This window comes from Aplidium turbinatum, chromosome 8, assembly GCF_918807975.1.
Source record: "Aplidium turbinatum chromosome 8, kaAplTurb1.1, whole genome shotgun sequence".
Lineage (NCBI taxonomy): Eukaryota > Metazoa > Chordata > Ascidiacea > Aplousobranchia > Polyclinidae > Aplidium > Aplidium turbinatum.
The window spans coordinates 24,085,403-24,110,790 of NC_137479.1; the positions used below are offsets into that span (position 1 = coordinate 24,085,403).

Sequence of the window (25,388 nt, forward strand, 5' to 3'; positions counted from 1 at the left end):
GATTATCATTTCTAATTAAGCAAAGTTTGGGTCGGCACAAAAACTACATGTCACAATATCATGTTTATAGTTAAAACGTAATTGGGACAAGTTCAGCGTTTACACAACGCCTAGTAACAGACCTCGATCCAGGGGTAACTTTTCACGTTTCATCCCAAAAGAACGAAAAAAACATGTTGTTTTTCTCTATATGTGTAAATTTCTTTCGTATTCGGTCGCTCAATCACATTTAGTTGATCTAAGCAGAAACATAGGAAACGTGTGCTGTTAAAAGAGGATATCAGAGATGGGAACTTTTGTGTCCTTAATAAACTGAGAAAATAATAGCAATATTTTGAAGTAAAACACATTGCTCACTCAGCTAATTAACAATTAAATTAACCTATTTTAGTCTTAATGGATGCATGAGCTGAAATATACCGTTTATCTAGGCTACTATCTGGAAAGGTGAAGACACCGCAGAAAAGTTTTAAAATTTTCGGAGTTAACCGATTGTAGCACTGATTGAGTGATTATAACATTTAAGTTATAGCACCAAAGGTGAAAGCAGCAGGCTATAGTTTTTGAGACGTTTGTTTGCTGAATATGAGTTTAGTATCTACTATGTTTTGGGATCTTTGTTTATTGATCAGATAAACCGGTTACTTTTCATAAATGTGAAGAACCTGCATTCGTTGAGATATCTTTTTGTGGCCCAATTCAGAACTTTCTTTCAGTCTTTTCCCAGAATGAAGATTTATATTAAATGGACAGGAAGGCAAGATAGACAATCTTCGTGCCCAATGCCCATCTTCAACTATGTCATAGCAAAACATCTCTACGAGCTCTCTATTGGCATGGAAGCGGGGTACCTATAAACGTGGCATGCATAAATGGCCTGACCACCCAGCCACGTGACCAATGTTTTAGTAAAACAATTATTTCATTACAGCAGCAATCGTGGCAATTATATAGCAGTGACATTGCTGAAAAGAAAATTTTGGGAGGCAAAAGCAACGGCACGGGAACAAACGTCATTCAACATGAAAACAGTAGTATAAAAATGCTGTTGTAATATTAACAGTCATATTTTTTAGGGGAAAGTAAAACAAAATTGGGGGAGGGGGGTTAATTATCAGTCGCCGTCTCCGCTTGAAGCAGATTGCGCATCAACATGGATTATCTGTTTCCATGTCGCATATCTGTTTCCAATTTAGATCACATACTGCAGGTTGAACTGCCATACTAATGGTCTTCTTTAGTTGCGTGCTGGTTGCTCTATGGACAAGTGGGACGGGATGTAAGCTATACCACACTGTAGCAATCCAAGTTTTTCAGCAGTGTGTGCCGTTTGATTGATTACATTTTTATCTTCGGACTAAGAAAGCTTCTTTGAGATGTTAATCCTAGCAGTTTTGCATGATTGTAGAAGCTTTGAACTACTGACGTAGGTCCGGTCACGAAAATTGACAAAGCAAAGTTTCCGATTGTTCAAGTTTTGTTGTCTGAAAATTATTCCATCCACTAAGTCTCCCTGCACTAAGTGTTGCTAAATTGAGTCCTTGGAATACGTGGCTCAAGCGTACACCCCGAGAAACGAACACGCGCCTTCTTGTCTTCAAACTAGCATGATTTGAGAAAAAGTTTATGAAAATATCCAAGGAAACTTTTTCAAAATGTGAAATGATACATGTAAATTGTTACGTATTCCTTGGAGCGTCAGCTCGATACAGAAAAGTGCAGTTTGACGTGAACACGTAATTGCCTGAAGTTGGACACGAAGATTTCCCATTTACACGATCCAAACTTTTTACCACCGTGCATAAGTTTAGACACGAAGAAATTCAAACATTTTCCTGGTAGCAGACGTGGCAATCCACTTTGTGCAAATACAGAGTGATGAAACCAATTGAAAGATCCAATGTCAACTTAATGACAAATGTTATATTCTGCTCGTAAAAATAACATTGGCTATACAAAAGAAAGTAGGCTAAAAACCTTCTTTCCTGAACTGATCTAGCCAACATTTTTCTATGTAGGCTACGTTTCGTAGTCCGTAATATAGAAGTTAAGGCTCTTTAAAAATACATCACTTGTAACAAAAGCCTTAGTTTAATATAGACTAAGTAAAAATATGAAATAAGATGGTTGCTTGACTATAGATGACAGGAAGGCCTTTTTGTTCCTCCTTGTTGTATGCTAATCTATTGCTTAGGTTTTCGTGTTTAAGCCTATATATTACCGGTATTATTGTTTATGCAATGAAGAATAAATCGTTTTTTGTATTGTTTTCTTGTTTGATTTTGAACCAAGTTATCCGCCCTACCTTATCAAAAACATTACCGTACTAGCATTACAATATGCAAAGGAAGATATTTCATTTTCTTGAAAGCAATAAAATATTGTCTTATACTCTATTTGGCATAAATTCTTCGTAGTTTTCCCATTTTGTTCCGGGTTAAGTCGTGTAATCTTGTTGTAATATTAACTTGCAGTCCCAAACTTGTCTTGGCAGATACTATAAAGAGACCAACCAATTAAAATGCGTTTTTATTTACAATGTTTCAACGAATTTGATCAATGCGAGCTTTGCTGCTGCAACATGAAGAACACAGGGAATAGAAAAGACGTTCGTTTTAAGGTTCCCTTTGCACGTTGCCGGTCACTTCACGAGTAAAAACAAGTATGGATGAAGAGATATCATTGAGAGAATGTGCATAGCCGTGTGGGGAAGTGTTAGTTGGTGTATCTTCAGGATTACCAGCCCAACCTAACACAATAAAAGTTGAGCCATTGAAAACAGTTCTCAGATTTAAAATCGGCCGCAGCCGGTAGCGGATCCAAGTGGAGAATTTGGTCAATGGTCACGTACCCTCTTAGAATTGGGGAAAAACTTTTTTCTTTGTGTGAGATTCTTTTGTTCGCTTTGCTCAATCACACCTTTAACTTAATCGGCGGCATAGAGTACATATATTTTTACCAGTGTATTCACGGAATAAAAGATTTGTGCCGCTTAAAAACTGAGAAATAGTTCAACATTGCAAAGGAAACACATTGCTTCCTCAACCAGGAATAAATTTACGATCAATTTGACCTATCTCCAGTGTGAATAGAGATATAAGGTGACATATGCCTTGTATCTAATGCAAAACTTCAGTCAAAATGAATTATTGAAATTCTTCCGCGTTTATAAAAAATAGTTGAAACTTGATTTCAATTTTACATCAAATCTTGTAACTTTATTTTGTTTACAATTTTTGCTTTTTGAAGCTCTATGGCGCCCCTCAATTTTTTTCTAGATCCGCTACTGGCTGTGATATATTTTTAATTTTTCAATACAATTTAGTAAAACAGTAAGTTATGCAAAAATAGTTGACTTGAAAACAATGTAAGCTAAGCTATGCATAGCAGGAATGCAGGATATTTTAAACTCACCGGTAAAATCCCCACACATTTTAGGGGTAAGAGGATAAGTGTTAATCCCACCAAGGCAAACATAGGATGGCTGGCAAGCTTCAGTTCTGAAATGTAAAAAATCAACAATCACTTTTTCGCACTTTGCCTTTACGGAGCACTTAGATTTAACTAATTTGAACAAGCAAAGTGCCATTAAAGATCACATATTCGATTGTCAAATATGTTCTATAACAAACCATCCTTGGAGTCGTTTAGAATTATGCGTAAATGTTCCACCGAATTCGACACTAAAATCCACGAGGCTTTGCTAATAAAATCATACAATCCTCGCCTCAATACTCAGTTGTTTGCCTCAGGTGCTTCTTATTTACTCAACGTCTTTTCTTGATACGTCATATGATGCGTCTTTGCCTCACGTAATTTAAACGCCATGTGATGTGCCTTTCTCCCATGCTCTGCCGTTTCATTGTGCATTTCGTTTTTCCATTCAGTGTTTAGATCAGTTATTCATTTTCATTGTAGATAATATCTATATGATATTGTACAAAAATAACTGCTTATCATATTATGATAAGCAGTTATTTTTGTTACTTGATAAGGGCTAACGTGTGTATGGCCGAAAACGTTTGTAGCTTATAGTTTATGTTTAATTTTAATGGATTATGTTAAATGCCGTGTGGTTGCTTGGTTGTATATGTCTGTGGTTGAAGAAAGTGACCTCTTTACCAAAATTGTATCATTTGATCTGTTCAACACCTTTTGATGCAGTTACCTTTGATTCTCGCAGAGCCTATATCGTTGAGTTTGAGCTAGTCAGAAGTACTGTGCAGTTTTTGTTTTTTCCTGTTTATAGTTATAATAACCATTGTATTTTATTCAGATGTAGTAAAATTGTATATATGTTATTCCTAAAGAGGACATCTTGTGATGTCGAAAACGTTCGATACTTAATTTGTTGCGTAGTTTTATGTTTATGTAAATGTAATAAACTTGAAGATGTTAAACTTGATCACGTTGCTCGTCGGCTTCGTATGCCTATGGTTCAACAAGACAAACTCTCTACCGAAGCTGTATCACTTTGAAACTATCAGGAATGCAGTATTTGCTATTACAATATTCAATTTTAGCAATTCTGATTATTGGGTAGGCTGTTTAAAAGCATTGAATGCTGCAGCTTGAAGATTTTAATCCAATGATGCTGGAAGAGAAATAGCAGCTGCGTTTATAGACTACAACTTTTCACTTAGATGCAGTAAAGTTCGAGCCATTTTGCACTCTTTCATAATACCAAAATGCTGCAACCAACTGGCTTTCTTAAGTTGCATCAAAGTGTTTTAAACATATTTCTGCAGCATTGAAAGGTTAAACAAACTCTCTTTATTTGTCTATCATAGACTACAGCTCTACAGGTGTCTTTCACCAGGTTGCAGTTCAGCTTAAATAAACTGCTTCTGGTCAACATCGAATAATAATAATTTTACTTCATGCATTGAACGGCGATAAATAGGTGATTATGGCTCACCAGGAGTTTAGTTGTGCTACAAAAGATATCAAACAATGCATTGTGAATACTTCAATTAATCATCAAACTATCAATGGTTATTTACTTCACTCCAGGGCAGATTGCGTTGGGGGTCCCTGTAGGACTTAATGAGCGGAATTGTATAAAACCAGGAGTGACTTGGTCAGTGACAGAAGGAGGAATCTTTGCCATTACGTCATTGGAAGAACCAAGTGCGTAGCTGACCGGAACAACGAGACTCTCTGCAGTCCGAGTGCAGTTGTACCCTGAAAGTGATCAACCGGAGTAATATTTTGCTGACTCCTCAAAAAACAGAGTGAAGTCAACCAAATCAAAGTGACCTGACTTTTATACACAATTCGTTTGAGTTGACTAAGTTGCGAAACCAAGATGAGGAATTTGAACGTTTACAGGGTTTTAATTTATTTTTCAAACAGATCTATTGACAGTTCTTAAAACATCATCATAACAATCACAGAATAAAATAATATTAAAAGAGAGAACACGTTTTGTTAACGTTTTTTTTGTCTAAAGATTTTAATTTAGCCAATAAAAGTTGCATTTGTTTAAAACAAAGTAGGAGTAGGCGTTGGGTTGCTGCAGTTGAGTTTCTCAAAAAGTCAAAATCAAAACGCTTTCACAGCTTATACAAACGAGACAAATTTTGTTGTAATTAAACGCTTATAAAGCATTAAGGCTGTTTGAAACGCAATGTTTTCGTGGAAAACAAACGGAATTCTTTGCAAAAAAAACTTAGTCGAAACGAAATTAAGACAATAAATTTTATGCAAAAACATTTTTCACTGGTATGAATACTGGTAAGTTTGAGTAAGTATCAAATAGGAAGTAACCGCTCACACATCATTGGCCAATTTTTTAAATATTGCGTGTTTTATTTTTTTTTGCCTTCAATCGCACTGCAGTATATAATCTGGTGAAATTTTATTTTGTATGTTATTCGCTCTGAGGATGCGCATTGTCATGGTGCGCGAAACGTCAGTGAAGCAATAAACCATCTTGTTTGTTGTTAATTTTACTTTTAATTTTATCAGATGAACGTTGCAACTAGTGCTATAGAAACAAAAGAAATTTGCGTCGAAACAAAACGAAAGAATTTAAAATATTTCAATTTTGAACAGCTCTACAAACAATCAATTAATGAATCAATGAAAACAACTGCTGGATACAACTCACGCTCAACGTCTCGAAATTGAGAGATAGTCTGCAACATTCTCACCAGGGCTCCGCGTACATGGCTATCAGTGACTTGATAATCATCCTCCCTCAAAAAAAAAAAAAATTATAAATTAAATTAAACAAACTGACTAGCTCACATCGCTGTAATTTGTCATGATATAAAGTGTAGTCATCAGTGTGCTTTGTATTCAATAACTTCAATTAGAAATGGGCTAGCTTTGTATGTTGTAGTAGCCAGAAGATTATTACTCTAATCGTACTGCTAGTACGTCAGTAAAAACTATTTCAAAAGCAACATCACCAAGAGCTATACATCTTTGGCGCGTTTCAATTTCAACAAATAAAAATCATGTTACGTCCATTGAACGATAACAGAAACAAGTCGTTCGACAGAGAATTAGTTTAGTCGTGTCATCTTCCAAATTTTTTTTTCTTTTTTGGGAGTGAGGAGTAGTAGGATAATCAAGCTCTTTGTTCTCAGAGCATAGCCTATATAACTCATGAAATGTGATTAAAAGTAACCAAGTTTGTATACAATAGTTTACACAGTTCACATATAAGCTTTAAACCACATACCGTGATAAAAGAGTATAACCCATTAATATAGATCTTGGACTACCAGAGGCACGCATGATATGCTCCAGGTTGTCGGTGCCACTGGACCATCGAGTTGAAGTGAAACTGGTTGGAGCCACCGAGTTCCATATCTAAAAAGAGCATAAGATGTATTTTTACTTTATATTTGCAAGATAACAGAACTAAATATCGGCAGCAGTGGCCGAGTGGTTAGCGCGTTGGGGTCGCAGTCGAGAGCCTGCATGTTCGACTCCAGCCACCCGCACTTGCTGTTGTTTCTCTGGGCAAGAAACTTTACGATAATTGCCTCTACCCAGTGATCGATTTCGAGTAATGGGTAGTACCAAATTTAAGTCATAAGTATAGACAACCGGAAACAGACATTGCAGTCGGCTGCAGCGTGGGTCAGGTGTACGTCGGAAGGCGTACACCGATGCATAGCGCTCAAGTCCGCTATCCCGCAATGCAGGATAAAGATAATAAAACATAAAGCACATAAAACAGAAACATTTTCAGAGTAACATTCGTTCTTTAGAAGTGCATGACCAGTAAAAGTCGAACATTTGTAAGGCAATGCAATACTTACGCTACTTGTGGAAATTCGTATATGCATACAGATGCCACTCAAATTTTTAAATACATATTTTAAGCGTGTCATTCCGCCAACCAAGCAGTAACACATAAAAAAGTAACAGAATATAGAAAGACAAATTTGAATTTCAAATATACTATAGGCCTACAAATATAGAAAGACAAATTTGAATTTCAAATATACTATAGGCCTACAACGAACAAAGCATTAATTACTTTCTTCTAACAATCTAATGTTCATAACTCTGATTTTTTCAGCGTTGAAAGCTGTCCTAGGAAATGCGTTGCTCGAGCGCATACCCGCGCGGAATGTTGAAACTTCATTGCTTGATATCGTCGCTTTTTTGTTCACAAAGAGTGAACGCTTATTCGAAATTTTTTAGATATTTTTGATTGGTATAGTTTAAAGCAATTGCAATTTTGCAATTACCCCAGCTTCTGTAGTTTAAACGTCTAAACTCATATAGAAGCCAAGTTCGAAACCGCACAAAACTCTACGGTACCAATAGCTACACAACATTGAAAACTGAATAATAAACTGATATGCAAGAAACGATCATACAAATCAAAATGACGTTTTTTTGTCATATCCAGGCTTTCGCCAGTGGGTGAACATTTAGATTAAGTGGACAGAAAGGCAAAGAAGCTAATCTTCGTGTCCACCTTTAGGATGTCTTGCCAAAGACACAGCAGCATGCTCTTGAGCGGTGTAGAATCGACGCCCTTTCAAGTGCCGTAGTAAGGCTCTCACCACTCGGCTATGAGGTAATCGGCAAGCTTTACCCTGCGTGTTTGGCGAGAAGAACTGCGCATGACAAAAAGCATCATGCCACACTTTATAATTTGTTGATACCTACTTTTATTTTTGTCATTCTACAACTGCCATGAGTTTGAAGGATTGTATGCTTTTCAATTTTGGACCACATTCACATGTAACATGTGAACCCATCACGAAGGCTATCACGACTGCTTCAGGCATGAAGGAGGTAACATTTTTAACTTTTTGGGATACCCGACCTGAAATCTAGTTCAGACTTGGGTAAGTAATGCGAAAAACCTAACCAAACTACCCTGAAGTAGCCCTATATACAAGCGCCAACAACGGCATTACATCTGTACATTATAAACAGACTTACAGTGGTGCTTGATATGTAGAAGAAGACTTCACATATTGAAGGATCATTTGCATTGTACACACTGTACGCTTTGTATGACAAGCGAAAGCCATTGGAGCTCACATCACCAGTGTATGTTGTATAAGAACCACTACCATCGGCACCAGTTCCAGATACCACCTGAAATTTCAAACATGTTCTTAATTTTGTCCTGATATCTTGGTGAAGAGCTGCGTTTGAACGTTTTAAGCAATTGCACGATATCAAAAGATGGAACATCTTTTTTTAGATTCATTAATGCTAAAACAAGCTGATAATAGGTTACTAACTTTGTTATATTTGATGCATTAGTACAGAAATATGTTTTTTTCTTTTGTTAGAAGATGTGAATTGTCGTTGACCTTTATTATTGCCTCCTGATGAGGTCTGACTGCTATCGTAAATCGAACTACTGTCTTCATTGCAATAAAACTATGCATGCTGTTACTTAACCTTGATGGCTGCCATGGCACAAAGATATCAACAGTCATCGTTTGCTAACCTTAAATCTTATGGTTGGTTATTTGAACAAAATGAGCTTGCAATTTCATTTCAATTACTTTTGCGCCGCAGCTGCGTGTATAGCCTACTACTGTAGCCTATGTCCTTCATTTTTGTACTTCTCATTTTTTGTGTGATTTGAATATGGACATTCTTGTCTGATACAAATAAATAATAATAACTAATAACACTATACCCTTTTTTTTTCTACAAAATGATAATGTCTCTTTCCAGGCGCGTTACGGCTGATTCTACACAAAGATATTTCGCAAAAGTAACAAGCCGTAGCCAAGTCGTTGATAATACAATAGCTATACTGCAGCTCCCGGTAGCTTATGTTACAATTCATTAATGAACTTGCTATGAAATAGATAAGTCAACCCAGCATGACCAACCAACCTTAATGTCAAAAGTGGGAACTTGTCTGGCCCCATTTCCCACCCACATGAGCATGACAAATGGACGTTCAGTTGCACTTGACACTTCGATACCGTGCGTAAGATCTCTACAAGTTCAAAGCATAGGATGAAGTTACTTACATGTCCTTTACGATTTGGTCTCCATCAAGACTCTAAGAACGTTTTTGGGCATTGCCCAAAAATAATTTAAAAAAAAATAGAATTATTCCAAGATTATTATTCAAGCAAGGAACCAAGTGGTATTCAATAATGAATAACAGGAAGAAGTTGGTAGTAAAAAAGTAACATTTTTCCTGGTTTTACAAAATGTCAATAAACAAAAGAGGGATTTGTGCTTTGACATAATGAAAATCAAGGATTTGAATTTCAACTGTACAGAAGTGCAAATATTGTTTGCAGCAACTCTTTTTGTCATGTACACTGTACAGCTGTACCTGATGTGCACACAAATTTTCTAGATAAAGCTTTTGCACAAAGAGGCTTTATTAATAAGTAACAACCCCAAGAATTGTATAGCTATCAGAAAAGTACTTACAGCTAGTGACAACATTGTAACCCTGTTTTACCCCATTTGATGTAATTTACCTCAGTTTTTTTACCGCTGCTTTATTAATCTTCCTTTAGTTTAAGCTTGCTATTTTTAAGATAACAACAAAATAATAATAAAAACGATTTAAATTTGATAAAACCGAAAACAATGTTTTTAAATCTTTTTTTCAAAAACATATAGATTCTATTTGAATAAGACCCTTCTGATGATCCGTTAAAGGTAAAACAGGCTGTTAAGGATTCAGATAGTAATAACTATATTTGATTTAGTTTGATTACTGTTTTTTTTTTTTTTCATAGTAATATAGAGCTACTATTCAAATTAGATAAATATTAACGTTAGTTTTAATTTAAATTAGGTTTCTTAATTAGATTAATTGAACCCGTTTCTTTTTGGCAATACATATACAGTATTCTCTCAACATATATGGAGCTTGTTTCAAAAGCCAGAAAGAAGACAGGTTGGGTTGCAGTTGACATATAGTTGCTACCGAAAAGTAAAAAGCCTCTACAAGTATGCGAATCTACCTAGAATAACCTATCAAGGCTTTGTCGGTCCGCGGATAAAGATTTATACCAAACCAAACGAACAGCTACTATAGAACTCCATACTAACTTGTATGTTTCCCTGTATGTGATCTGATTGTAATTCTGACTGCCTATTTTGTAATAAACCTGCAACAGAACAAATATATTGATAAAGAATGAGTGACGTAGTGTCTTTTATTCAAAGTTTGTTGAAATGTAGGTTTTCTCGCTGTTGGAACAAAAGCTATAGCTTGAAATTCAACATGGCAGCTGGTTTCCACCAATAGTAACTTCGGACAAATGAAGACCTCACAAACCGGTTGTGACTGGATCAATCGTTTTAAAGATGATCTGTTACCCAAGTTGAGCTTATGGTAATGCATGGGCAATGCTTAGCCGTGCTTGAAACGAACATATGAATCATCATTAATAAGTTATCCAACCTTGTTTCCAGTGTCAAACATATCACCGCCCCCATCTGAAATATGGTTTTGCACTCCACTGAAATCATAATTGTACGAGTAGAAATTCGGAATGGTACTCCGCACTTCTGCTGCAGAATTGTTCAGTGCTAGTGTTATGCTTTGAACTCCTTGATACGTTGCACTAGAGCTCCCTGCAGGTAGACAATTAATAAAAATTAAAAATAAACTTACGCTATCTATAAGAAAGTCACGAAAAATTATTTAAAAATAAATTAAACCCGGACAGAAAATGTCATCATTTTTACATTGATTCAACGTCTGCCGTAAAAATAACTAATTTTGTGGTCTGAAAATCAAGAAGTTTTGAATTTAAATACAATGGTACTATTTTGATTGATTGGATGTAAGAGGTTTATTCTTAGACCATTGATAATAATCAATCACAACTGTACGTACTACCGTAATTCGACTTTAAAGTTTATTGATTGCTTGCTAGTTCATAAACAGTCTTGGTGCAAGTTGCATTGTTGCTTCGCAAATGAAAGAACTCATCTCATGTTATAACAAACAAAATACAAAGGTTCCATTTCACCGAAGTCCAGCTTCTAGTATTTTGTTTATGGACATTGAACAGTCGGACACAATTTCAACATCAAACTTCATTTTAATAGAGCTTCGGTAGAGAGTTTGTCTTGTTGAACCATAGGCATACGAAGCCGAGCAACGTTATCAAGTTTAACATATTCAAGTTTATTATATTTACAGAAACACGGTGTTTTTGCAATGTCGAATTAATGTAGACCTACACACCATTGTATTTTGTTGAAATCGCCGCGGTTCACAAGCAATTAATGCACTGCTTGCCTTTGCATAGACAATGGTTTCCCAACTGAGTTCCGTGATGGCTTTGAGGGTTCCGCGAATGCAATAATTTAAAATTTAAGCTCCAAAATTCATGTGGGCTATATAATGTGTCTACAAAACTTTCACTCAGGGACAATTATAGAAATTCTGGCGTCTTCTAACTTTAATATGCAATCCGTGACAAGAAAAATTTAGGAAATTAATCTAATATGAAATGCCTCGAAAACGTACAGCCACTCACTGTATGTTCATTGTTCAATGATGTCAAATCGAGAACTTTTCGAACGTTGTCAAAATGACGGATTTTGTGCTCTGAGTATGGGCCATGCAGCAAGTAGAGCAAGATAGAAATATCCAACAGAATAAAAATGTTTCACTAAATCTATCAAACTTTTACAAATATTAACAAGCAGCCATTGAGGCATTTTTGCACAAAGTACAAAAAGCTACCTTCGGCTATCACTGTCTTCATTGGATAGTATTTAGAGAACATAGACTGCAAAGATCCTCCATAATTTGCCAAAAATCTGTTCTCAGTGTAATACTTCAGAGAAGCTTGGTCGGACCATTGACTTGACTCCAAGTTGTTTGGCACATGCCACAACATTACGTCACTTGCCTGAAGATGTTAAGAAACGTTTAATGAAAACTGGTTTTGATCAACTGCAGCAACACTCAACACGGTAGGCTAGTGAACTGGACAATGACCTAAAAAAACTAAATTGGTGCAAATATGCTTACGAAAAAAAACACCATTACTTTTGAATTTTTAAACTCGGAAAAGTTCCAAATCAAGTCAGGTAATAGTTTCATACTTCTAAACGTTACGCCACAAGACGTTTTCAAAAATTGCACAGCCCACGGTCACTTACTGGTAAATTAAAGTAGGCTGGACTTTTATAATCGTCACTTGTGGCTGATTCCACACTTCCAAAGACATTGAAATTTTCCCAGTTCGAGCTTCCTACATTCAAAAAGTTAAAATAATTTCTTCACTTCAGTTAAACTTAACCACAGACTACTTATTGTTCCGTAGTATAAAGAAGTTTTGAGTTTAGCCATTAAAAAAGTCATAACACTGCTTTGACGTGGACGGTAGCGCTAGTACGGAGGTAATTTTACGACGTAAGTTATAACATGTTTCATCAGACTGAAGACATAATAGCCTATACAAATGTGGTTGCATCACGTAATGACAGACAGTAAACGTTGGCGACAATTACCGCAGTGCACAATTTTCAATAATTTGCAAGTTTTACTATGATTTGCAGTGCAAATGATTCTTCGTTGTACTGTACCCCATCAGGAAATTAATAATTAGGACTGCAGAAGCTCCAGGCTAAGGATTTTCAGTTTCACCTCTCCCCAAAAACAAATGGCTGCAATCCCAAGTTTTGAATAAAAACAAAGCGAAAAAAGTAAAGTATAATCTCTTTACAAAACTGACCTGTGTTGTTGCCCACGGGACCCTGGTCACTTGACCAGTTGTCTCCGACTGTACATTTCCCATTTATATTGTTCTCGTGTACGCTCGCGACCAGCGTCCAACCTCCCCCTGCTGCCGTCATGTCGCAGTACACCTATCGAGGTGTAAATTATCTGATTGGCTCGTCAGTAGAAAAAAAAAAAAGCTTACGAAGATTCGCAAGCATATAGCATTTGTACACCTATACATGGTTCTTTTGTGGAAGCTGTTAAATGTTCTACATAATACAAGTTAATATTAGTGGCGTAGCCTACAGTGACCATTTTTTGGAGTGTTCATTTTTTCAACAGGCTTTAAACACACGCTAGGTTTGCAGCTTTCTTTATAGCTGTTCAGATCATATCAAAATAAATTGATGTGATATAAAGAGTTACTGTGCAAAATCAGCAATGTGTTTGAAACTTTATAGAAAATGCAAACACCCAAAAAATGTCATCGTACGACCAGTGGCGTAGGAGCATATGCTGCCGCTCCTGGCTTTCGTTGAAAATGCCGCCCTAAGTAGACTGCAGAAAATTTTGAAATAGTTTCATGTTCAAGCAATCTTTTCAATAAAAATAATTAGGCTACAAATAATGTGCCGCGTCTCAGAAGTTCTATATTGCAGTAGCGTAGCCAAGGGGGGGGGTTGGGGGTTACAACCCCTCCTTTGGTACGTGTGTGACGTCACTATATTGACAATGATGCTTTCAGTCTAAAAAAATTGCTTAATTTTAAACAAAATTGCATTAAAAGTGCAAGTTTTGCAGTGGCGTAGCTGAGGGGGCTGGGGGGGCGGGCCGCCCCGGGCGGCACGTCTCGGGGCGGCACTTTCAGACTACGATTTTTGATTTTGATTATAATCTGGTAAAAAACGCATTTCATTTTCACATGTCTTTTCTTGAAGGGGCGGCAAAATCTGAATCCGCCCCGGCGGCACATTCCGGCACATTATCTAGCTACGCCACTGAAGTTTTGCCAATACCAAACATTCAAACATCTCAGCCAGGAATTAGCAACAAGAAAACATAGAGACTTAGCTTTATTTCCGAAAAATGCCGAAGAAAACATGATCTTATCCTTTTGCTATGCCACCAGACACCACCATTTTACAGAAATATTTGTAACCACATTTTTGTTGAAAATGCTCTCAGAATGCACCAAATTCAAAGTAATTTTTCAAAATTTTCTGGGGGAGGCCCCCAGACCCCCCGCCACTGGGTCGTCAAGCCCCTCCCCTTCAAAATTCCTGGCTACGCTACTGCTACATTGCTTGAGAAAGAAACCTCACTGTCACAGCGTTAAGGCCAAAAATAAAAGACAAAAAATGGACAACAAATGTATTAGGCAAATAAAACATCAATAGCGCCTCAAAATTGAACTTTTCGAGTTTTCGCCGAAGCAAAATCAGCGATAATATCCTCAAAATCAAGTTTTTGAACGTAGTCTCTTTCTATAGAAAGAATTGATAAAGCTGATAGCCGATCATCATTCATGGTAGAACGTAAATGTTATAAATGTTACTAAGAATTGAACAACAGACGGAATACAGGCTACAGCTATCCAACATCACGCAAGAAGCAACTCGAGCTTTTTAGCTGTTGTTCTATCCTTAAATTTTTTAAGGTGTGCTAGCTGTTTCTTTGTAAATCATTTTCTTGTTTTACTTTTTATTTATTTTTGCATTACTTCATTTCTCGTGCTGTGTGCATTGTGCAGCCTCATTTTGCCGCCCCCTTGCAGCCTGCCGCCCCTGGCGCAGACCCACTGCGTACGACACTGGTTAACATTGCCCCATCATTATCTGGAGCTCTTTGGGTTCGACAAATGGGAAAAAGTCACACGGAAGTATGTATCTCCGTGGCTATACTCGGTGTATCTACTGCACTGAGGAGGCCGGAAAACAGAAACGGTGTGCCACTGTCTGCAGTTATCTGATCAATTAGATATTTTCGTTTTATTTTGGTCAGATAAGTCACGTGACTGTTTAAATTAATGCACAAGGAAGGTGATTACAGAAATTTTTATCTTTGACTAAGAGAGCCTCTTCAGAAGCTAAATTCTGGCAGGTTTGAGTAGCCTACTTGTAGATGCTTGTTACTTCTTAAGCAGGTTCTGTCATTGAATTTAACAACGAAAAGTGTCCTCTTTTTTGTAGTGATATTGTTGCCTGTCATTTCTCAACTTCAAAATAAAACCACTTCGTGGTAGCCTACACTGTTAGTTACCACATTACCTCAACCTTAGCAGATGTTGGAGTCGGTTTTATAGTGTAGATGCCTGATTGGGTAACGCCGCTACCGCGGTATTCCAAGCACGACTGTGCTGAGGTACCTTCGCCTCCGCCCCCGGTCGCTGTCGAAAATAAATCGAATTATTGTGTTGTTGTCACATGCCGTTGCTCTTACATGATTCAAAAAAAAAAACTGCACACCCTTGAATCAGTGCGATCATTTTATCTGTGAGAAACCTCATAAAGCTATAACCGAATGAAAAACGTTCGAATAGGCGTTTTTAAATATGTGTTTAAACCAAGACTGTGGAGTTGGAGGGATTTCGGCGTGTCCGGAATCGGAGTGAAAAAAAAAATAGGCCGATTTTGACTACGGATTGATACAACACTATAAACAATAAAATTTTGTTTGCAACCTTTTTTCAAAATATTTTCTTTTGTTCTCCGTACTGTGCTTTAAAAATTTGCCACTAATTAAAAGTGTTTGTTCTTGTCAGTTTTTGTGAAAGTTGCCGTTTCAATTTCTATCACAAGTGAAGTGCTCTAAAAAAATTTGGCAACACTGAAGTCGGAGTCGGCCAATTATTATAAACAGGAGTCGTATATATTTTGCCCGACGGCGACTCCACACCCCTGGTTTAAACAGCGCGTGAAACTTGTTTCAAACTCACCAAAACGAAAAATGCTAACATCCAAGAATACAATTTTCTAACTTTCAAACAACTTGATTAAACAATTTTTGCTTCAAAAGATCCAAGCTTATTATTTATTTAAGTACGGTAGCCTACTAGTCTAAACAAAGGCGATAACATAATGTTTTCCGTTAAACCTATTAAAACCATTTTCAATCGTTTTCAAACTATTTTAAGGTCGAACACGTTTTGCAATATCTATTACAGATAACTCCCCTGGACATTTTACATAGGTAGTCTATTGTTTGCGTGCGTTTTACGTAGCTAACCGTTTTTCTGATTACAAATTGTAGGCTATTGATCAGCATCTAAATTCGGTTTTGTCCCCACTAGTGGGGGTGGCCGATTCTTTCCTCACAGCGATTCCTTCACTCCTGTTCTCCATCTCGTTCTTCATTGCACATTTAAATTTGTAGTTAATGATGCTCCATGGAAACCACATCAGGGTTGATTTATTTCTTTTTAAACTATGTCTGTGCTAAATTAAAATTACAATATGTTTTATCGTCGTCGTCGTCGTGTGAGCCTCTGGGGCCGAGGGTCTATCCTTTTACCACCGCATATTCACGGTGTTCCCGGACTACACTGGAAGGCTACTAGAGAGCAGCCAGTCTTTGGTTTCATCATCCATGACACGCAGACCTCCCAGACAGCAAATCAATCGTTGTTCATGTTGATTCAACATCAGCGGACGTTGAATCAACGTGAAAAACGGTTGATTTGCTGTATGGGTCAGAGCATTATGCTGCATGGGTTTCCACTCGTTAGGTGACTTGAAGATGGAACAGTCATTGATGATGTGGTCTGCGGTCTGTTCCTCCGCATCACATTCACAAAAGGAGGAATTGGCCATTCCCCATTGGTGCATGGTTGAGCGGAAAAGCCTGACGCCCGTACGGAGACGGTTGAGGCTTGTGATGAGATATTACTTATTGAGTTTTGCGTTTGATTTTGATTTCCTTAGACAGCAAGAAAAAAAAAGATAAAAAAAAATATTCATGGTGTAAAACACATCTTGTTCAAATGATTACCAAGACCAGGAGGTCCCGGGGGTCCACGTTCTCCCGTCAGTCCAGGAGCTCCCTAAAATAAAATTATTCCTCGTGAAAAAAAGTGTAAATCTTGTGATCCAAGTGGATTGCAGTGTTAGCAGAAAAATTATAGCGGACACTACTTTTTAACATGCCCACACAAAGCACTATTGTGCTCGCAACACCAGTATTATTACATTTAGCATAATAGCTGTCTTTAGTTTCAATCTTTTGGAACTGTCTCAACACGTGTGATAACAACTGGATCCAACATCATGCAGTAACGGAAGTTGCAGTCACAAAACAATAGCGTTTGGGTTGGCTTCCCACTGAACAAGTTCTGCTATCACTACATCAACAAAAAGCAAATTTTGTAGAAATCGTTTCAGAAGATATTTATATTAGGTTGGTAGTTATGAGCATGTTTCCAAATAAAATTAATAAAATAAACTTCCTACCACTGGTCCTGGTTTTCCTGGTCGTCCCAAATCCCCTTTCGGGCCCCGAACTCTGTCGAGAAAGGAACCACTCTGAAATAAAAACAAATTGGCTACTGTAACAATCTGGAAGGCCGTGCACTGTCAGACGTTTAAAGACGGTTTTTAGACCAGTTTTTACTGGTTCTGGCAGACTGGGTTTTTAAACTATAAAGGTATGGAAACCGGTGTTAGATCAAAACAGGCTATTGCGGTAGGCTACACAAAATAAGTTGTGGTCCGGTATGTATCAAGTTTGATGACGGTATAGAATCAGTTTGAGGAAATTTTAGATCACACCACTGAGCACGTCTTTCTCTCTCTCCATAGCAATAATGCTGGTTGAACTGGAAATAATTCGAATGTGGCTTAACTTAAAAAACAAAATGCATCAAGTTGAATCAATTAAGATACTCCACTGTTCAATTCTGAGACACAGTAAGTTACACTTCGGTTGTTTTTTTATTTCCGACCATCGCAACGAACAACAATTGTTCTTGTTTCGGCAGTTTTGTCCATAATCATTTTTATTTATTTATGTGTTAAGATACCACTAAAGCTTATCAGATAGTTTGCAATTTTTTAAGTTATGGAAAAACGAACTCTTTACCGTTGTAGCGCCTCCGGTTCCAATTAAACCTCCGGAAGATTGAAGTCCACAGACGCATGCGCAGTCACCCATGTCGGTACCTTGACTGCTACCATGACTGATTAAAAAGGTAAACAAAAAGTACAAAGCGATCCTCAACATTACTTTATATTGATAGCTTCAAGAAAATTTAAAAAGCTATTTTAATAAGGTATTACAAACTTATTATGTAAGTAATCTAACTCAGGTGCAAAATGATTCTAAGGCCTAATCAATCGGATAAACACTAAAGAGTCCAAAATACAGAAACTAAGTCCGCATGTCTTGTTAGTTCAGTTGTCAAGCGCTCGAGTCAAGATCAAGCGCTGCTGGTTCGGCTCTCATGGTGTACACTTAATAGCTTGAGCAACGCATTTCACGGTTGCTCTTTATTTAGCGGCACCTAGTGGATAAAATAGCTCACCGACAATAACTATGGAAACTTCACTCTGTCAATCTCGGTAACCGACCTGCGTCAGTGGTTTAAAGCCTCCACCCTCTACAAGTATGCGTAACTACCAGGAATAACCCATCAAAAGGCTTTGTCAGTTCTAGGATAAACATTTAAAACTAGTTTAGTTTTTATTCGAGAAACATCTCTCGTTCACAAAAAATGAGTTTATTTTTTCACTTTGGTTCTTTGTCTTTCGATCTGATTCTAATCTGCCGCATAAGCCATTTTTGAATATTTCCTATTTTAGTTTTAGGAGTAACACATCCTAATATCATTCAGTTTGTGATAGGAAGAAAATAAAATATGCTCAATGTAAATAGCCTGCTCTGTTTTCAACTACAAACAAATTGGTTTGGATTTTCCATTTAACTTTCCAGCTTCTTCTCGCCCCTTTCAGCTACCAGCTTCACTCCATTAACCACACTAAGCAATGATGTTTTTGCTTTCATAATTCCTCATCATCGGATTTAAAATTTTCCACAAATTTATTGGTTTTGTTTTTAAAACTGTTATTGACTTTAGTTTTTTTTCTCAACAACCTACAGATATAGCCTACGAATGTTCGCCACCTTGTTTATGTAACGTAATCTAGCCTAGCAACGAAACTTTGATTTATGGTACTTTTACTGCAAACCACTAGCCTACTTTTAAGAAGCAAAAACTAGCATGAGGCAATATTACTGTAAAAAAGTTAGTAACAAACAATACAACATGCTACATTAAGATTCTGTTTGATCAAAACCTGGTTATTTTTGCTAAACATATAGATTTCATATGGTAAAGTTGCATTAAAAGTTGTAAGTTACAGTAGGCTACTTGTAAACTGCCAAAGAAGAGTATCACAAAAACGATTTATTACAGGTAGAAACAAAACTGTTTTAAAGGAATGGTTAGCTAGACTATTTGTTAAACTTTCTCCGATTTATTAACATTACCGTATGCGTCTTCTTTTAGGTTTGTCAAATGATCTGTCATTCTACGATCTATTTTGCCACTCTGCGTAGCCAAAAGCGTCTAAGTTTAACCTGGAAGTTGATCTTATTGATGTAAACCGTGAGCCAAAAATTGTTTTGCGTTTGCTACGCAAGTCAACAAACTTTTTAGAGGGAATTTTCTTTGCAGCAAACCTGCTTCGTGGACGTCGCCTGCTACCACACGAAACCGATGATAAAGATGCATCGGAGTGGCAAAGAATAGATTGTTTTTCAAAATAGATGAAGCTGGTTCAATTGATAAAAGTGTTTACTTGATGATTAGAGGGAGCACGTTGTTAATATGTAACGATAGATAAGACTGTTGACCAAAATCTAGTCAACATGTGCGGAAACCGATGCGACAAGATTCTGACCACCAGATTCCAGCATACTATTGTAAAACTACATTCCCAAATGCAAAACCAACAAAAAAGTGACTTATTTTGTAAAAGTACAGCTCGTTTAGTAAAACTTACAAAAGTTAAACAGACTATCTAGTGAATTGTAAGGTTTAGTGCAAAAACGATTTGAAAAACAAGCGGCTGGAAAACAGTCCGTTGCTTGACCAACTGGGGCAGACGACTCACTCCTTGTTTGTTTTTCTCTCAAAAACACGCCGTTGCCAAAAGCAGCGATCGAAAACTGGGTGGCATAAATTAATGGTGCTATACTGGTGAACCCAGTCTCATGGGCGAAACACCTGTGTTTATCGCCGTAAATTCTTTCTACACTCGACTGCCGAGAGGGACACTTGATATTGGTAATATTCTCAACTGAGTTTCTACAAGGTTGTGCTAAAACTGCTTACTTTGTAGAACGATAAAAGCAGCACAGCCCATTAATTGCATAGCCATATTGCAATCATTCTAATGCGTCCAGAGTAGACACAGAAGTCTACTATCCTAATTTTTCTCATACTGAATTCAAGTCCTTCATCATTGATGGATCAGGTGACTTAATGATGATGTGTGGCCTGGAAATTGTTCATATCTGTAGCGTCGATTTTTGATATTATTATGTTCAGTTTAAAAGCAGAAAATTTTGCAACAAGCGCATTGGAAATTCCGCACAGTCGATGATGATTGATTGCGCAAATAAATCATAGTTTAAAACGTATTCTGATGGGATGGAAGAACAATTTCGTTATCTTGTTATGGTATGCTCAATTCTCTGTATCTTGCTCATCTTGTAAGTAAAATTCTGATTACAAGTTTTAAATGTGTTTAAAAGAGTTTTAATACACTGTTCTTACATTGATGTCTTGCATGTACTTCAACTTACGTTATAGCCTACGTCCCAACTACCAAACTTGACTTTAGTGGTTCATGGTAGGCTGACTAGGAATCACTGCAAAAAGGAACAGATTGGCTTGCTTGACTGTATTTTTAAAGGATTTGTACAATATTGCCAGGCGAACTACAAAAATTGTGTTTAATATTGCCAATCAAAAGTAGGCTACTACTTTATTAGTTTTATATTCCAAATTACTTCTATGTAAATTCGGTGATGACTGGCAAGTTAGTTAAACTTGATTAAAAAAAGCTATGCTATAATGTGTTGTAATTTCTTTATTTGTAAGTTTCTCGGCAGCCGATTTGTAGCAAGAATTGACAGCGATAGACACGTGTTTCGCCCATGAGGCTGGGCTCATCAGTATCGCACCGTAGTGTTAAACTGTTTTATTCGCATCAATAGCGCACGGGTACAAATAATTGACACGGCGAGAGAGCACAAACAAACATAGCCAGGTCGAAGACTTTCAGGCCACAAATTTATTCGACCACCCCTTTACCAGTCAGTTTAACTCTTATTTTTGTGGAAAGAAAAGAGCCAACAAAACCATATTTGAAAGTTGTAAGTTATTTGTAAGTTGCATTATTCAGTTTTCAGAAAACATCACTTCTTAGCTCTTGAGCGCATTTTGTGGCAGAGACTATTTTGACATATCAACACACAAGGGCGGTAGCGATAAATATCTGTCTATGCGTTTTATTCTATTTTCTTTCACCTGTGTCAATCAATAGCAAGGCAGAGACAAAGATACATTGAGTCAACTTCATGCTCGACAAGTAACGGCGGAATTGCAGTTTCTGAATACTGAAAAGTTAATATGTTCATTAGACGAATATTGTAACTATTTCCAGAGAACTAAAGTTAGCGTCAGGAGGTGGCAGACATAAGCCATTTTGTTTACGCTGCAACGTATTTAGGAAAAAAGAGAAACAGCAAATTAAGCCAAGCTACTTTATATCCCTTGTTATTAACACCCCCTGTCGATGACACTGTTGTTCATTTTGTTTTATTTTTATTCTTATTTAATTTTGTTTGGGGAAAAGGAGTGTCAACTTTTACTCGTGGCTGAATATCCGCTTGGTTCCGTTTTCTTTTACACGAAAAAAATTCAATGTTTATCTTGGCTTTCTGTCTTCATGAACACGACAGCCCTGTCACTTCAATGACCACTGGCCAGTGTAAAAACTGAGTTGACCACTGACCAGTGTATAAACATGAGGACAAAATAATATTTTACATTATGAGATGCTATCACGGTCGATTGGATGTTTTCTATAAACATCTGTACAAGTTTCTAAGATTGTTTGATTCAAAATTTCATTTTGCCTTGGCTCTGCATTTAGTTGTCTCGGTTTTCGTTCATTTTTAAAATCAAACTACTGTACTTTGATTTTGCCTGTATGCTAGGAGTTAAGCTAAATTCATAAGGATTCCCGAACTGAATTGCTCAATTAATTGATTATTTTCTTGTTTTCAAAATATTTAAAAGTTACAATCAGCCCTTTTTATGAGAAAGGAACGCTTGTTTATTTTACCGATAATCGATATTGAAAGATCTTTTGCAAGCAAAATTGATAACAGCTCTGCAATGGGGACTTTTGAAAATGACATGGCAGAAAATACTGTAGCCTACTTGTTTTGAACTACAGTAATTGGAATTATTTTGTTACCTCTAAAATCCTGCAAAAGTTCAATAGCCTACTATAAGCTTACTTCAAGAACAAAGTCAACTTAAAGCGCAAAGTTTTTCTTGGCCAGGTTTCTCTTACGCTCAGCAGTATATAAGTTACCTGTTTCCATATACAGCTTAATATGCTATAGCCTACTGTGTATATTTAGGCAATTGCAATGAATTCTTTTAACTTTGGGTAATTTTTTTATTTTCCTAAAAAATCAATTGGTGAGACCAGGGGTGTAGTTATGCAGGTTTCAAAAACATCATTTTTGTAAGAACGATGCTGCTCGAAATACAGTAAAAAAAAGTATAAGCTTACACTGCAGAGAGGGGAGCCCTCAATGAACGTGTAAGGAAACGGCTCGGTAGGATTTAAAGATGACAACATCATCATTCATCAGGTGGAGACAGAGCCATTAAAAAGATAATTTTGACCTGGTACCAAGAGAGGCCAGTTCCCTCTAACAAAACACCTAAAAAGCAATAGGAATCCAAAGATCACACGATATTTTTTTCGTTGCTAGCCTCTTTAAAAAATTTTGCCCTAAAAATTCTTCCTGACTCGGGTGTAGGCTACAAAGCTAACGAGTGTAGGCCTACTGTACAACACTGCACAACTAGGCCAAAGCTACCAAGTGGAAAGTAAATGGATAGGTTTAGTAATTTAATTTATTAAATATTTTGATGATAGTTTAAACTTTTGATTATGATTTGGCATCATCAGTTTCACAGTTTTCAAAACAAAAATATAAAGCAAATGACGTATTAAATAGAAACAAGCTTCAGTCGTCATGGCACATGCTTTGCAACAAAGACAAAAATGCTACGACATAACAGAATTTTTTAATCGTTAAAAAAACTTAGTTTTGTACGCTTCAAATAATTCTGTCAGTGAGCATATAGTGTCGTGAAGAAAAATATTGTAAAGTCAAGCAACGGCCTGTAAGTTATGAAAAAGAAACTCGATGTGAAAAGAACCGCTTTTCAAGTTTCGCTCCTTCGTTTCGCGCCATCTAGTAAACAACAATAATTTACAAATATCACCACTACAAGCGGAAACTCTACCCTGTCGACTCGGTGATCTGGATGACAATGATGGTTCAATCGAACGTTCTGAAAGTTGTACACTTGATGCGAAATTCTCAGCATTAAGCTTTTGCAAATTTTTTTCAATCCCAAGATGAATATAATAGTAAGTCTTGTTCTCAAAATTAAGCAACAGTTTTATTTTTTAAGCCATTAGAAGAGCTTCTGTTCTTGCTGCTACACTTTGCAGCTTGTCCTCAGTGCCGCCATGAATCTCTTAGTTTTGCCACAAGGCAGCGCCGGATTAACTATAGTAGCAGATGTAGCAGCTGCTACGGGCCCCGCGCTTTACAAGGCCCCGCGCTTGGTGAGCAAAACATTTTTTTTGGCAAAAAACTGTCGAACATAGTCGGTAAGTAATTTTTGGCTTGCAAATTCTATAGTTGTAGGATTAAATTACTTAGTCTCAACGTCTTATCCCTTTCTAATTATTAAAATCCACTAAGATTCCAATTTCGAGCAACTCCATTTCCTGGAGGAGTCCATTTGCCTGCTGTCGACATTCTGTCTTTTGCACTTGGTCATTTGCAAGTTTCTCCAGTGCTTCCTTTTTGAAAAGAAAACGTTCTTTAATTATCTTAATGGCATCAGCCATGGCCACCTAAAGATACGGCCTGATTTGTCACATTTTGCAGAAATTTTCAGGTTTAAATAAATTTTTCTAAAAATTAGATTTTTACGCTTTCTTTATTCTTTTCCCCAGATGACACAATAGGTTTTAACATCCTCACATGTTGAAAAACAAAGAAAATTTGATTTTGTAGATTTTAGTCAGATTGTTAATTTTCAATAACAGTCTGATTTTGCGTTTTTCAACTTACTTTTTCTCATTTGCTACTGCTTCCCCAAGGCAACAAAAAAGCTTTATGTCATTAGGAAACCTCAAAAAGTAAAAACATCTCAAAAAATGTCAGTCAAGCACTAGCAGTAGCTGTAATCAAAATCTGCAAAATGTGACAAATCAGGCCGCATCTCAAGGTGGCCATGCATCAGCTCTTCCGGACCATCGTGTTTCAGAGAGCTTCTTTAGCAGTCCACCACCTGAACACTCCAGAACCGACTACCGGTGTGTTGAAGCAGCAAAAAATAGCCTACATAGATATCTTCAACGAAGTCAAAGAACTGAACTGTTTCTGGACACGATTGTGCAGCGCATACACCAACTAAATTCAACGAATGAGCATAGCATGGAACATATTATGCAACAGCACCAAATTTTTTTTTTGACAAGTACCTGTAGGCCTACTCCGTTATACAGTATTTCCCGCTCATGTTGGACGCGTTGTAGCCTAATAACTCTGTCCAAGCAAATCGGCAAGATTCATTTCACTGGTGTACACTGTACAGTACTCACTGGTGTACAGTACAGTCGAATAATTTTTCTACTTGAGTACTCACTGGTGTACTCACTTCTCACTGGTATACAGTACAGTCGAATAATCTTTCAAAGAACTAGTATCGTGGGTTCGTGGCACTCGATCAGGCAGTTGCCTCCAGCGGAAATTACCTGTTTTTTGAAATAGCTTGCCCGATCGCTTCCAAGCAAGTCAAGTCTCTCTTCCAACAAAGCGGCAAAATCTCAACATTGCTTCAGCGTTGTGTGCCTCTTTGGCAGGATCTCTACAGACTTTCAGAGTACAATTCGCTAAGTTTGAGTCA

General features: G+C 37.0%; 1 protein-coding gene across 1 annotated transcript; it reads right to left on the reverse strand.

The window, feature by feature from the left end:
* Window positions 1-2,513: 2,513 nt before the first annotated feature.
* Window positions 2,514-18,397, reverse strand: LOC145775286 (uncharacterized). Its single transcript, XM_082586543.1, has 16 exons — window positions 18,230-18,397; window positions 17,602-17,673; window positions 17,144-17,195; window positions 15,424-15,542; window positions 13,170-13,302; window positions 12,595-12,686; window positions 12,173-12,341; window positions 10,877-11,049; window positions 10,522-10,580; window positions 9,337-9,442; window positions 8,419-8,577; window positions 6,692-6,822; window positions 6,113-6,201; window positions 5,004-5,184; window positions 3,415-3,500; window positions 2,514-2,749 (listed from the first exon to the last, which is right to left on the reverse strand). Exons 1-16 carry the CDS (start codon window positions 18,368-18,370, stop codon window positions 2,616-2,618), a joined length of 1,896 nt encoding a protein of 631 aa, XP_082442669.1. The 5' UTR covers window positions 18,371-18,397; the 3' UTR covers window positions 2,514-2,615.
* Window positions 18,398-25,388: the final 6,991 nt, after the last annotated feature.

Excerpts from the sequence above, each read along its gene's own strand:
- LOC145775286 (XM_082586543.1), bottom strand. The coding sequence starts at position 18,370 with ATGTTGAGGATCGCTTTGTACTTTTTGTTTACCTTTTTAATCAGTCAT. Across the intron at positions 8,578-9,336 it reads TTCCCACTTTTGACATTAAG|GTGGTATCTGGAACTGGTGC; the intron begins GTTGGTTGGTCA and ends TTGAAATTTCAG. Across the intron at positions 2,750-3,414 it reads AATGTGTGGGGATTTTACCG|GTTGGGCTGGTAATCCTGAA; the intron begins GTGAGTTTAAAA and ends TTATTGTGTTAG.